General features: G+C 46.1%; 1 protein-coding gene across 13 annotated transcripts in view; it reads right to left on the bottom strand.

Annotated features, from left to right (window-relative positions):
• dmd (dystrophin) overlaps positions 1 to 14,808 on the bottom strand; it is a 356,433-nt gene that overhangs the window by 22,731 nt on the left and 318,894 nt on the right. For all 13 annotated transcript variants that reach the window (XM_086147909.1, XM_086147907.1, XM_086147902.1 and 10 more), the window contains 7 exons: positions 10,241 to 10,302; positions 9,507 to 9,581; positions 7,618 to 7,819; positions 7,445 to 7,530; positions 6,490 to 6,647; positions 3,397 to 3,563; positions 1,101 to 1,212 (listed from right to left, as the gene is read on the bottom strand). In XM_086147909.1, coding sequence (XP_086004035.1) covers positions 1,101 to 1,212; positions 3,397 to 3,563; positions 6,490 to 6,647; positions 7,445 to 7,530; positions 7,618 to 7,819; positions 9,507 to 9,581; positions 10,241 to 10,302 — 862 coding nt within the window. The remainder of the gene's footprint in view (positions 1 to 1,100; positions 1,213 to 3,396; positions 3,564 to 6,489; positions 6,648 to 7,444; positions 7,531 to 7,617; positions 7,820 to 9,506; positions 9,582 to 10,240; positions 10,303 to 14,808) is intronic.

Here is a 14,808-nt window from a genome sequence, read left to right as displayed (position 1 = left end):
TGGCCAAGTTCCTCTGTCTGAAAATTCAGGAATTTAATTTAGGGACCCCGGTTCTCCGCTGGATCTCGGGGACAAAGAAAACAGAAGAAACACCCGGCTGCAGGAGCTCAGCTTCCCTCGACAACCGGCCCGTTTTGTGTGCCGTTTGGTGATTGGCAGCCTCAAAACGCTGGGTTTGTCGGGGCCTTTTCAGAGAAAGTGGGTCCGATTAGAGCACTGAGACGGAACCGTGGAGAACGGAGCTCGTGTCTACACACCGGTGACCTCTGCAGGGGGGGAGCTGTCGGGTAAGCAGCCAAGAGTTCTGGAACAGAGCGCTCAAACATGCATAACAGGAGACCTAGTGAATGATATGAATGGGGGAATGTCTCTATATGACTGTGAATGAGAGGATGAATGGCTACGTCTCTATTTGACAGGTGAATGGTGAATACGGGAGTGCGTGGATGAGAGGGGAAATGGTTGTATGCCTCTATAGGACGTGCGAATGAGGGAGTGAATGTTGTGGGTCTCTATATGAGAGAGGTGTGAATGTGAGGGGGACTTGTGACCAGTCCAGGGTGAAGCCCGCCTCTTGGCCGATGACGGCTGGGGTGGACCGCCTTGTCCGTGACCCCGCGTGCAAGATAAGCGATATCGATAATGAATGAATTCATTCCTCGTGTCAGGTGAAGGCGTTTGCAGACCTTTAACGTCTGCTAGCAGCCCCATCCCCGGGGTTACGCCGTCAATCAAAGTTTGACAATTACCCTCAAGATGGTTCTGAGAACATGAACCCCATGAAATAACAATCGGCTGACGGTAAAATAAATGATGTATCGGAACTGGTAATATTTGGGTGCTTCATTTGTGGCGCGCCTCACACCTCAGCAGGTTTCATGACATTTAGGAAAATAACTCATCCGCCGGATGTAACCGCAACCCTTTATTTTCGGGATCCATCGTAGATCCGGACTACAAAAACTGGCGCTCGCTGAGGGTGGAGTTCTATTTCCAGCGAGTCTGGCACCTCACACTCAACGTCCTCGCGCCATCTGATAATTCCTTCCCGAGCCGCAGAGCAGAGCGCAACGCCAAATAGCAAATACCCGCATTCATACCGGGGTGCAGTACTCCACCATGGGATACTGCATTTTGTGTCCCTTGGCGACCCGGCCGGAAAAGAAGCAGCTTTGGCAAATGTCGTAGTTGAAATGCTTCAGACTCCGATATCTGTGGAGGGAGAGAGAGGATGAAGGTCAAGGTGGGGCAAACAGGAAGAGGAGAAATTTACGGTGTGTTTTGGTGAAACCGCGGCTGCTTTGAATGGGTTCAGCCGATTACCTGGGAAAAATGTGTTCTCTGGCCTTTAGACTCTTCATTAAAATTTATCACCACTTGTGTTGGCAGGACAGAGGTTTGTGAGAGTGTGAGTGTTTTGCTTGTGTGTGCGCAGGGGGAGGGGAAGCTTTGCCGCGATTCTAAGCGCCTGGATTGAAAATATGACTGCAGTTCCATCAGCGTGGCCATAGAATATCCTCAGTCACGGGCGAGGATGCAGGAGGCCTCGCCGCTTATCGGACCAACAGGCGGGTGATGGAGAGCGATCGGAATTGGACCAGATGAAAATGCAGTTACACCTGAAAACGTTCATTATCTATTCCTCCTATCCTGCACTCAGGATCCTAGTGCAGGAGCCGATCCCAGCGTATGGGTGAGGAGTTCACCATGGATCAATCATAGGAAAACAGATGAGACAAACAGCCACCCTCTCATTCACACATCATATCGGCATTCACTCTCATTTGCGCCTCAAATCGAGGCGTACAGCCATTCGCTCAGTCATTTATTCACACGTCACATTGGCATACAACCGTTCACCCTCATTCCACCGTCATATAGACACATCTGTCATTAACATGTCATATAGACACAACAAACAACAACCCTCTCATTCACTTGTCATGGAGAGAAATAAATTTCATCCGGACGATGTAGGGTCTCCACTGAACCTCCTGCATGTAAATCGGACTGTCGGAGGAAGCCGGAGAACCCGGAGAAACCCCAAGCAGACGCGAAGAACATGGAGACGCCACTCCAATTCAACAAGGGACCTTCTGGCTGCGAGGAGGAACCCCTAAATGCTGCCCCACTTGAAAAGAAAGCCTTTAAATGAGACTGAATGGTTGACAAGTTTTGATTAGTCGAAACCCGTGACTTTACTGTACGTCATTTAAAGTACTGCAAGTATCCTCTTCTGGTGTTCTTGATAAAGCTGATGCACCTGCAGGACGCTGTGCAAATGATCTCCTCTTTTTTTGGTACCAGTGAATGTGGTGCTTTTCTTTCAGACGACCTTAGCATTAGCCAGAATTGCTGAGCTCACATTGGACTGTATTTTTGTATTTGAAGGGTCTCTGGTCGCCTGACACGTGGTTTCCTCTGAAGCGGAGGAAAAGCAGCAGTTCCTGCTACTCTTTTCATCCTCTTTAGATAAAGGGAAAGCGATTCGGGGAGACAACGACTTGCTTGGCTTTAAAAATGAAAAGCCCTTCTTCTGTATTCTCCCTGCAATCAAAAAGCAATATCTTCGCTCCCTGACAGCCTGAAATATAGACTAATGATGGGTTTAAAAGAACAAATCATTCTTCATTAAATAAAACGGCGATGGTGATATATGATCCGAGACAAAAGTCCTCGGAGCGCCGTTCAATCAGCTGCTTTGGAAAAGCAAAATTTCACTTGTCGTCCGCGCGCTGGCTTTATCTGTTATTGCTTTATGAGACAAGACTGCTGAGTTTGGGCGCTTCTGTGTCACAGCAAGAAGGTGCCTGGTTGGATTCCCACAGGAAGCCTTTCCTTGTGGAGTCACCACGTTCTCCCCGTGTCTGCGTGAGGTTCCTCACACAGTCCAAACACATGCAGGAGCTTCACTGGAGACCCTACATTGTCCAGACGTGTGAATGAGAGGGTGAATGCTTGCAGCTCTCTATAAGATGTGAAGACGTGACAGAGTGAATGGTTGTAGGTCTCTAGATATGTACATTAGAGTGATTGATTGTCTTGACATGATGCATGAATGAGTGAATGAAAGGTCCACAAGTTTTGTGAATGAAAGAGTGAATGGTTGGTTGTCTCTATATGATATGGGAATTAGAGAGTGAATATTTGTCTCTATATGATATGTGAATGAAAGAATGAATGGTTGTATCTCTATATGTGGCCCTGTGATCGATCCAGGGTGAACGCCGCCTCTCGCCCAATGATAGCTAGCATAGGCTCGTCCTATCAAGTAGTATAGATTGTGAATGAATGAATGTTCACCCGACATTGTTCTGGACCATTTAAAAACCAAACACGTATGATTCAAACCATCTTTCTGCAGTTGTGTCGTCACGCGTGTGTGCTGCCGCTGACCTGAAACCGATGATGGGACACTCCTTGCAGATGTTACACTTGGCCTGGTGTTTGGCGGTCTCGGCGGCGGCCACGCGGTGCAGGACAGGAAGCCACACCATGGACTGGGGCTCCAAACGCATCCAGTCCAGAAACATGGCGGCCTCCAGCTCAGGCTTGTTGTTGGCCTGAGAAAGACAGAGTCATGGGAACCGTTGGGCAAAAACACAGACGTGAAATTTGTTTTCAAAATGATTGATCGCGCAATCAGCAGAATAACAGCACCAGACCAACAACCAGGAGCTATTTTTTTTATCCAATCTGTGATGCTGTTAGGGAATTATCTCGTTTCTATTCCCCCTCTCTGCGTTTCGATTGACCTGAAAATCCCTTTGGGTTCTACAGCTGGGGGTGGGGGAGACTTTTAGCAAAACAACCTTGAATTTTAAACTGTGAAACATCCATAAAGTCTAACACGGAATCCGGTCCAAAGTGTGATCGCTTCTCCCTTGGACCTCTACCACAATTGGGACTGAAAAAAAGAGCCAGACCAACAGTGGACTTTGGACCCCGAGCTGATATATATATTTGAAAATCAACATTTCAAATAAAATACAGTGAATAAACGTACACCAGTGTATCGTCAGCATATTGTAGTAAGTACAACAAGCAAATGGTAACAGAGATATTACTGATACAAAGGATGTTACTCATCGGGTCACATTCACCCTCTCACAGACAGGAGGAGTCTGGGATCCAACCAACAACCTCCGCACTGCAGTTACTCCCCCCCCCCCCCCCATGCTACACTCGCTTATCAGACATACAGTTGATAAGATCCTGCAGACACACAAAAAGCACCAGTAAACTAAGACTATCAGTATCCTCCGGCCGAACAATCACGTTACAGTTTCCGTCCTCGAGTATCAAGAGTCACACATTTAGTGGAGACTCTAAAAGAACCCCGTTGCACTGAACCCTGGGCTTTTTGTTCTGTAAAGCGTGTAAAAATGAAAGTGACCGTTACCCTGACCTTTGGGATGAAAAACGTCATCTCTTCATCTCTTTCGCTCCATCAGATTAATTCTTGTGTGAAATTGTGTCATTATCGGCATACGGATCTTCTAGTTATCGCCCTAAAAGGTGTTTCATGAGGTCGCCCCCTGGATTCTTCTACCCGAGTGGTACGGGGACCTTCACGCCAAATTTAAAAGAAATTCCCAGGAGTTTCTCTGGATATTTCACATCTACCAATCAAAATGACAAGAGGTGGATGAGCAGGAAATAATTCCTGGGTGCCATTTTGGCTCCGTGTCTCAATTTTCCCACACTAGGATCTCCTGGGATTTTGGAGTTTCCGCAGAACTGACCCCACATCCTCCCTCCCTTGTTTGGATTCCTGAGGGGGAAGCAGCCGGAATCAGGCCGAACCATCTGCAGAGCGAGAGCAAGATGCCATCAGGTAGCGATACATAGGCCTGAGGGTGTGTGTGTGTGTGTGTGTGTGTGTTCTGGAATGCCTTGCATCACACATTACAAAAAAAGCAACACATCTACTTATCAACCTATTATTAAGGCGAACTTCTCCATCATACTTATTTCCAAATGGAACCATAACATAAGGGTAAAACTTAGACCTGTTGGTGCCTGAAGGTGACATTAAGGCACCGCGACAACATTTCATGTTGCCTGCGGTCACCGTTTTCCACCTACAGATGGTCCTGAAAACCATTTCCGAGCAAACCAGACTGAGCTCAACGCCAGAGGCGCTGTAGCATGCAGACAGATGTGATTTTGGGATGAACTAAAACACGATCATCCCACCGCAATAACTAATCTCAGTACTACAACTAGTGTAAAAATCAACAATGTTGAGCAGTAGAGTGCTTGTATGGACCAATGATGCGGTGGAGTTACTGCTTGGAGACCTGGAACTACAAGGACTGTTGATTCCAACAGAATGTGCACTGGGAGTCATGCCAGTCCAAGTTCTCTGGAGTACATACTTGGATTTACGCGAGTAGGCCATCTTTGCTATGGTGCACTAGCTGCGCATGACAACTGGCCTCAGTCTGGTGAGCATACCCAATCTCAAAGTGTTGCATTTCCCCCATAAACCTTCTCGAACCATTTTAGTCTGGAGCCGATTTCTATAGTATGCAGTTTTTGGGCACTGAAAAAGCCATTCCCGTGTCGACGGCGGCCAAAACGCAATTGCAGTTTCAGTTAATCACGAAATCATAGTGCCAACTCCTGGCCTGGCATGTGTACTACAGCAATTCCGGTGTATCCTACGGTCTGGTGGTGTGCACGTCTTCCAAAACGTCGCCATTTGCATGTGGAGTTTTTAAAAAAAAAAAAAAAAAAAAAAAAAAAATGGGAGAAGGAAATGGAGCGGCCCCGATGAACCACTGCAGGTTGTCAGCTTACATAAGAGAAAACAAACAGCGTTTAATCAACGACTTACAATTCCACTTGCGTTTCTGCTTTCGGAGCGCTCGAAAATGGGAAAAAAAAAAAAGGAGGGTGGAGAAGCTAAATCCTGTGTCCAAGGGGGACTTTAAACATGAAAAACGCTGGATCATCTCCTGGAGCTCAGGGATAAATCGAGTCACATAGCAATTACTGAGATCCTTTGAAAAAAAAAAAAAAAAAGGAGAAAAAAAAATAACTACATGTACGGCTGCATCTGCTGCCTGTTTTGCCTGATTCTCAGGCCGCGCCGTCGAGAAAAGATGCACAAAAGTACGCATGCTGCCATTTTCAGCTTCCCGTTGCAGGTGGATGGAACCGAGGTGCTTATTCTGCCCCGGTAATTTACGGGATCCCTTTCCGGCCCCGTCTCTCCTGCACACCCGTCTTGTCGGCTACACGGAAACCCCGATATCGCACACCTCTCTCTCGCTTTGATTATCATTCCTCGTGAGTATCCCACGCTCGGCTCTCAGATAAAGCAATCGTGTTTGGTAAACAAAAACAGATCCGAGCTGATGCACAAACATCAATGCGCTCCGCGGGGCGACGGAGATACGTTGCCGCGGGGCTTATAGTCCGATGGCTGCTATTTTTAAGAACCCGTTTGTTAGATGTTGGATGGGAAAGCGTATCACGTACAAACTGGAAGCAGCTGCGGACAGAGGGCTCGATGTTGGAGCCGCCGAAGGAGGCGACCTCGCCGAGCTGGCGGGGGATCTGGATGGAGTCGTGCAGGAGGAGGCCCAGGCGACGTTGGTCACAGAAGCCTGTGGGACTGGCGACCTGCCTGAACAGGACTGGAGGAGAGGAGAAACAAGGGGGAAATTCAGTTGTGTGCTTTCTGGGGTTTATTGCAGAGTCTTAAATGGGTCAGGGGATAAAATACACAAATAAACCGATGCTCGCATCTTGCGTGTTTTCCATAATAAAGTGGAACTTTGACTTGTTTTCTGAGATCCAAGCCGTCGTTCGGTGCGTTTTTTCTTTTTTTTTTTTTTTGAGATTGGAATCCAGATCTGAGTTAGGGCCAAGCAGGATGAGCACTTGACGCCGACATTGCTGCAGCTGTCCGGGAAATTGTGTTTAAAAACAGCGGGACACGCTACCCGCCACCCAGAGAAAATCATGGAAAAACACAAGCGAGGAGTGTGTGTCGTGGACTCGTCCATGTAGAGACGGAGAAGATGTGAGATACCGTGATTGACAGCATCATCTGTGAGAAGGCAAGAGACATTTACTGGGATCTGGTGCAGCAAATGGCGGCATCGGAAGAGTCATTCAAAGCCAGCAGGGGGTGGTTTGATCGTTTGAACAAAGAGGAGCGGCATTTACTCTGTCGCAAAATGAAGTTAAGCCATTAAGTCCAGGTTCCACTGTCCTGCTATGGGGCCGGCGACGCGGCCAATCGGGACGGTTCTCCCACTCTGAGCCGCAATCGCTTCCGATCAATCAGGTGGAGGAAAGCTCCACGGCGCCTCGTGGATTTACGAGGATCATTATTTGTCAGCGCATTGACCCTGATGCAGATGCAGACAGACTTGGAGTGTGTATGTGTAAGTGTGTGTGTGTGTGTGTGTGTGTGTGAGGGTCTCACATCTATATTTATCCTCCAGGTGTGCCTTGCAGAGCGAGATGATGCCGGTTTTGAAAGACAGTGTCCGGATCTTTCCAGTGCGGCCACTAGCATAAAACAAACAAGGTTTGATGGAAAACAAGAATACTGGAGTGGGTGTGTGAGCGTCTGTGTGTGTGCGCGCGTGCACGTACGTGTCGTAGACGTTGAGCAGCCAGTTGAGGCACATGTCCACGCACAGCGGGACGTTGACCAGGTGGGCATGGCTCTGCTCCAGCCGCTGGTACAGGCTGGTTAGGCAGGTGACCAGCTGGGCGATGTCCAGCAGCTGCTCGTTCTGCTTCATGGAGTGCTGGTCAAACACCTCGCATGCCATTGGCATGCTCAGAAGGTCCACTGAACAGACACACACACACACACACACACGGTGGTGAGAAGGTGATTTCCCTCCAGAGATCAATAATGGGTCACATTAGTCATCTTTATCCTTCATTCACATCCAGAGGGAAGAGGAGAGACCCTGATGTGACTGCAGAGTCCAACTCAAGGAGAACATTAGCAGCTTTCAAACACTTTCTGAACAGTCCAGTTTAAATTTGACTCTAAAAAGCCTCCTCCAGGGAAACCTTTTATTTCTGTATTCCAACAGGCAGTGAGGGACAACGAAAGGAACCGCCGCACACTAAAAAAAAAAAAAAAAACAGATTACTGGCCGCGTGCAGATTAATTCAAAGGTGCCAGGTGTGGCTCTCTAGTGCGGTTGCTAAAGCCGACCGCGGCCACACAAAACAATTACCACCATTCCTGCAAAAGCATTGCCATGCAAATCAGGAGCTTCTGTTATTGTGCTAAAAATGCAGACGCGGTATATTTTCTCCAAGCGCTTTCTCGTTTTGCACGGGGCGCATTGACTCGTACAGGAAGTAAAGCTTTATCTGTGTTTGTTCTCCCTGTGTTCCTCTGTGTTTCTCCCACAGTCCAGAAAACTTGCAGGTTCATTAGAGACTTAATGACCCTTTGGTCTATAAGACAAAAATTGGAAGACAGAACCTGACGGGAGGATACTTATCAATCAAGATTCATATCTTAAGCCTCATTGAATATGTAGACAGTGACAGTAATTTATCAACAATACTACTACTAATAACAATAACAATAACAATAACAATAACAATAATAACGACAACAACAGTAATAATGATGATGATGATAATAATAATAATAATAATAGTAACACTTTTTATTATGAGCATCATGACTATTATTATTAACAATATCAGTTACAAAAATTATAACAAAATTATAATAAAAGTAATAGTCATTATTTATATTGTCTTTAATTATTTATTAATTAATATAGTTTTTTTTTGTTTTTTTTTTCATTAACTTCTTTTTTCTTAAGCATCCATCCATCTATTCATCTACTGTCGACTGCTTATCCTGCTCAGGGTCAAGGGGATACTGGAGCCTCTTCCAGCTCCTAGTATGAGGAAACCAGAGAACCCGGAGGAAAGTCCACACATAAACGTCCCCCGTCAGAATTGAACCTGGGTGAAAAGCCTTAGCGCTAAGCCCTATTATTAATAAAATAATGAAATAATAATGGGTGGATGGAATATTGATTATTAGTATTTTCTGCAAAACAATAGTTAAAATACTACTAAAAATTATAATTATATTTGTATAACAACACCAACAATAATAATAACAATAACACCGTATTTCTAAGTACCACTATTATGCTAGGTGGCATCGACGCCCCCACATCCAACAGGAAACGAGAGGGATGAATACACACATGGCCAATCATGCGTGCACACACACACGCTTGACGCACGCAAACACGTTCATACGTGCAGTGAGAGCGGAGAGGCAGAGCTGGTAGAAGAAGAAACGGGGGGTGGTTCGGGGGTGGCAAAGGAAAGGAAGGACAGCGAGGTAAATGAGGTGAATAAGGAAGAGCGATAGAGGAAGAGGAGGAACGATGGAAGTGGAGTGCATTGGAAATGAGAGGCGGACCCCCTCCTGTTTGACACAAATACAAGAGGGGGAAATAACCTTCCCTCCCCCCCAGTGGACTTACAGCACAGAGCCTTCTGCAGGCGGCGGAGCTTCATGGCCGTCCGGTATGCCGAGAAGCGAACGTTGTTCAGGTCGGCTGGAGGGGAAACGACGAGAAGGACAAAATAAGATGGATCTCCGGCTGGATACCCCGGTAGAATCTTCGACCGAGCGGAGCGATATCTGGGGACTGCAAGCTAAGTAGGGTAATGTTCGATGAAACGGAGAACATCGAGGGCTGAAAAATGCTATTCCGAATGCAGCTCGTGTCTTAAGGACTAACAGGAAATTCGTCCAAGTTACCGCGGCGATACGGATGGACACAGAGAAGGACCGGGGTACGAGAACATCATCAGGATGGGATTTCATTTCACCTCGCAGAGATACAGCACAAAAACTGTATACTTTAGGAATCCGTTGAAAGTCGGAGTACTTTAAATACAAGAACTTCCAAAGGATTAGATCTTCTCAAGTAGTTTCGATCGTCCTCTGAGGGAAGTCTGAGTGTCTGGAGGCTCCATACGTTACCGGCGGAGCAGAATATCGATAAAGTTATCTGAAAAAAAAGTTTTGTACCGCCGTATCGATAATACCACCCAGGCCCGATAAGTACATTGTATATTTATCGTGGACACAATGAGAGCAGATCAATACTCCGTCTGCGGGTTCCAGGAGACCCAATCCATATTGGAAGGTTGTATTTTGCGGAGGGGTGAATTGGAGCGTGCCCGTCAGGTGTGCACGAGGAAATCTTACCCAGAGACTGGTAGAGCTCCGCCATCTTGGGATGGTCCCAGCATGTTGTCTGGGTCTGGTGGCTGTAGAGGGACAAACAAACAAAGTAAAACAAACCGGTTTAAATTCAGTTTTCCTCAGTTCCTCGCTTGGCTTTCTGGATGCTCCCGCGGGATCGGTGACCCAGGAGCGAAGATTAGATGGATTTCAGGAAAATTAAGCGAATGGTCAGTTGTTGCTTATAATTGGCTGGACCCAGCTCTTCGGGGGTATCAGCCACGGCTTTGGATTAATCCACTTACTTGTGGTAGAACTGTGTATCTAAAGCCCCTTTGGCACTGTAGGAACTAGGCCGTTTCTTGGTGCTTTCAGACAGCAGAGGAACCTCAGCTCCGAGGACCATCTTAGCTACGACTCCTTGGCGTCTTGGAGTCTTCTTACAGTTCCGGAGGAACTCATAGGTGGTTGGTGATTGGCGGACTGGCATTTTTTAAAACCTATGATGGGCACGGGGAAGTTGTTTTCTTGGGACAAAGAGGTCCAAGCTCTTCTGGCCTACAACGCCACAGAGGGGTTTCCAGGGTTGAGAGGTTCCCCTGCACAAGGCTAGTTCTTGTAATTCTACTGTCCGAAAGCAGCTCATATCTAACTTTATGACGGGTGATTCTTTGACACGGTTCATAACAACCATCTTAACTAGTTAAATTATTTTATAATCAGGCCTTTAACAATTTATAACAATGAATGACAACTTTTCCAGAGGGTTTTTATACATGTTTATAAAACACACCAGCAGCCGCTTTGCCGAAAATCACGCAGCACAATTAACACACACTCATTAACGCACAAACTCCGGATGAAAAACACGGTAAATGAGCCGTTAAGGGGGTAATTTATTACTTATGAGAATGAATTCAAATGGAACGGCTCTACGCCTCATTCAGATTTACCATGTATGTATAAATATGAGGTGCTGGCATTGAAAGGAAACCAAGAGGCCCAAACGGCACAGAAATAAAAGGTATACTTTAATGGAGGGTCGGGACACCTGACTGATCTGCCCTTCTTTAAGAGAAACAAAAGCAGATTTAACGTCCTTCTGGGTTCCAGAGAAATTAGTTTTTGGTTGCTGATGAATTCGATCGACCCCCATACACACACACACCCCTCCCGGCCCCTCCACCCTCCTGTGAAATCCAGCACTTTGACATTAATCCTCTTGTTTGTGCGTTTCTCCCCTTCATCTCGTAATCTTTTTTTTTTTTTTTTTTTGTGTGGCGTGGGGGGGGGGTCGACGATGCATTACAGCGATCTGGTGGAAGGGAGGCAATGAAAGAAATAGGTGGCTGCTGTGTCATCCCCCCCCTCAATACACACAAACACACACTCGTGACTGCTGCTCAAAACCTTAAGGAGCCTAATGCCTATGTATGTGTGTGTGTGTGTGTGTCGTTTTCTCATGTAGCGTGATAATTATGATCGCAGTGCCCACTGGAGCAAACTGGACCCGCTGCTAAGAGCTGCCTTCACAAGAAGCATGTTTGCTCCCTGAATACGAGCGGGCCGCTCTAGCAAACCTGAAAGAAACTTTAAACTAATTCTATTTCATTATTATTCTGTTTTTTTTACATCCCTCTAGTTCAGGCCTGGCCAAACTGTGGCTCCCGAGCCGCATGCGGCTCTTAAGCTCATGTTGAATTTTGTGTTTGTGTGTTTTTTACTTGTGCAATCACGTGCCGCTCCAGCATTCTCTGCGCACAGCAAAAAAAAAACAAAACAAAACACACAAACGCAAAAATCGACATGAACGTAACAGTCGCATGTGGCTTGGGAGCCACAGGTTGGCCAGACCTGCTCTAGTTGGATAAACGGCATGTGAACCTGCCTTGTTAATCCATGTATTCACAAGGTGCACCTAAAGGCGATTGCATATTTAAACACTGACTGTGTGACAGTCTGGTTATAAATCTCACATCATTCATTCATTCCCAGTTGTCACTGGGTGACAACCCAACCATTCAGTCAGTCATTCGGACGTTTGGACCATTATATATTATATATTATATATATTTTAGGACTGTAATATGAAACTGGAGAACCGGGAGGAACACGGAGGGTCAAGACAGAAAAGCCCATGGTGGGAATCCAAACAGGTACCTTCTTGCTGTGTGGTGGAGGCGCTAACCCCTGCACATCAGAAAAGACTTAATCTATATGATGTTTAAATTACAATATGGAAATGAGGTCCATCTGAGAGCCGAGCAAATATAAAAGAAGGGTAGAGTGTAAGGCAAGGGTGCTCAATATGTCCATTGCGATCTACCAGTCGATCGCAAAGGTAATACTGGTAGATCGCGTGACATAAAAAAAAAAAAATAGACGTCAGCCTATCATCCATCCCGTCACTTGACTGGTATACATGGCAGCCAGTCAGATGACATCTGACTTTTTTTCTGACACTGAGGTCATTGCACATGCAAAAACAGCGGAAACTAACAAAATAGTCAGCAATTTTCCTCCAATTTTTAGCCCTGTTTTTTACTTAAGAAAGGGTTTAAAATGAGTAGGGGAACTAGACCATGTCAGAAGGCAAGAACCTATCACTTTCATCCGAAATGGGAGGTAGACTTTTCTTTCACAATTACATTTTCGAAGTGCGCTTGCCTCATTTGTCAGTCTACCATCGCAATACCAAAGAAGGTTTATATGGAGCGGCATTTTCGGACCGTTCGTGGAAAATACGACACAGACGTACCGCTGAATAGCGAGCTGAGGAAGAGAAAGAACAAGGAACTAAAATCCCAGTTGTCCGGAGAGCAGTCACTTTTCACACAACATACTTCAAAAGCGAAATTGCGACCTAAGCATCGTTCCGGGTGAGTCACGTGAGTCATCGTTCATAAGGCCGGTTGTAAAGCAGCTACTGTCCGGACTATGATTCAATTCAGTAAAAGTCATCAGAATGAACTTGGACAACAAATGTGCATGATTATATGCAGTTATACGAGGTACATCAACATACATTGTAAATATAAAGAATGTTTTGCATTTTTGTTGTGGGTAGATCCTTTTGATTTGGTCATTTTATAAATAGCTCGCATGCTGAAAAAGTGTGAGCACCCCTGGTGTAAGGTTTCTGCAGTGTTAGCATACAAACAATGGATCCACTGGTTTTCCATTATGCTAGCACTGCTAACTACTGTCACTATAATTCTAATTTATGGTGAGTTACAGCCTCGCACAGCTGAACATCTAACACCCAGATGAACGTGTGCTCGGAGCCTAGGTAAAACAAATGATTATATTTTGCATGAAATAAATAGAACCAATTAGCATAATAAAAGCTGGCATGTGCATATTGGCCCTCATGCTGTGCGCATATAATCAGCGCGGGTTATAAATAGGGGCGTCTGGCTGTGATGGAGATAATAATAGTAATAGCAGCTAAAGCAGATGATCACTAATGATTAAAAAAGATGAACAAGCATGAGGACCTTACTGTCCGATTTTGAAGATGGATTAACAGCTCGGGCCCGTCTCCGTCCATTGACGGGCACGGGCGGATTAACAGAGTTTACTTCCTTGTCCCCCCTCCTACCCCACCAAACCCTAACCCCCCCGGTGATCTAATAAAGTATCTCTGGGGACAAGTTTTCAGAGGGCACATGGAACAATGACGCTGTCGGACTGAATTAAGGAAGCCGAGGGAATTCGGAGGATGACATCTACGAGATTGAACGAGAACAAATTGTCTTCACTTTGTGGCGACTAGCGCCAGAGACACGGCCAGGAAGAGCCACAGAGCTCCTGGACAAAAGAGAGAGCGGCAGGCGACGTTTGAACCCTGGATATTTACAGCCGTTTGATAAGAAACAGCGACAGCTAATATCCCATTTATCAATCTATGTATCCATCGATCCATCAACTCCACTTCTCGGTGACCTCACAAGTCACAGGGACATCCAGCTTTAACTATTTATAACCCCGAATGAATCAAACAGTACAGGCCATTTCCTGTTTGAGTCACGTGACTAAACCCATGCTTGCCGATTCCAGGATTCCGTCAGCTGTGAAAGTTGATGTGAACTCCGTTACTGTGCAGATTTGAATCCAATAGAAATTGAGCGGCTAGACACAAATTGGGATCGATAAAACACACCGGAGGAGGAAATTCAATGTAATCAGGTGAACCACAGGGTACTGCTCTGGGTCCTCCGCTGTTTCAACGCCGTCACATGGCATCTTTCTGATGATTCTGAGGCAGTCAAGAGCAGCGGAGAGGGTGGAGAAGAGGTGGACAAACAGGCGCAAGAAGGTTGGAGCAGGTGGAAAGGATGACAGGTGTGATGAAAGAATGAAAGGAAAGGTTTAGCGGACGGAGGAGAGAGCAGTCATGTTGTCTGATATGGAGACGCCAAAGAGCAGACAGGAGGCGGAGCTGGAAAAAGCAGAGATGAAGATGTGGAGGTTCTCCTTGGGAGTGAGGAGGATGGAGAGGATCAGGAATGAGTCCATCAGGGGGACAGCACATGTTAGATGTTCTGGAGATAATATCAGACTGAGATGGTTTGGACATGGACAGAGGAGGG

This window comes from Fistularia commersonii, chromosome 6, assembly GCF_037954325.1.
Source record: "Fistularia commersonii isolate RoL2024-O1a breed Wild chromosome 6, RoL_Fcom_v1.0, whole genome shotgun sequence".
Lineage (NCBI taxonomy): Eukaryota > Metazoa > Chordata > Actinopteri > Syngnathiformes > Fistulariidae > Fistularia > Fistularia commersonii.
Note: the sequence above shows the minus strand (reverse complement) of the source record. Positions and strands in the feature narration are given on the sequence as shown.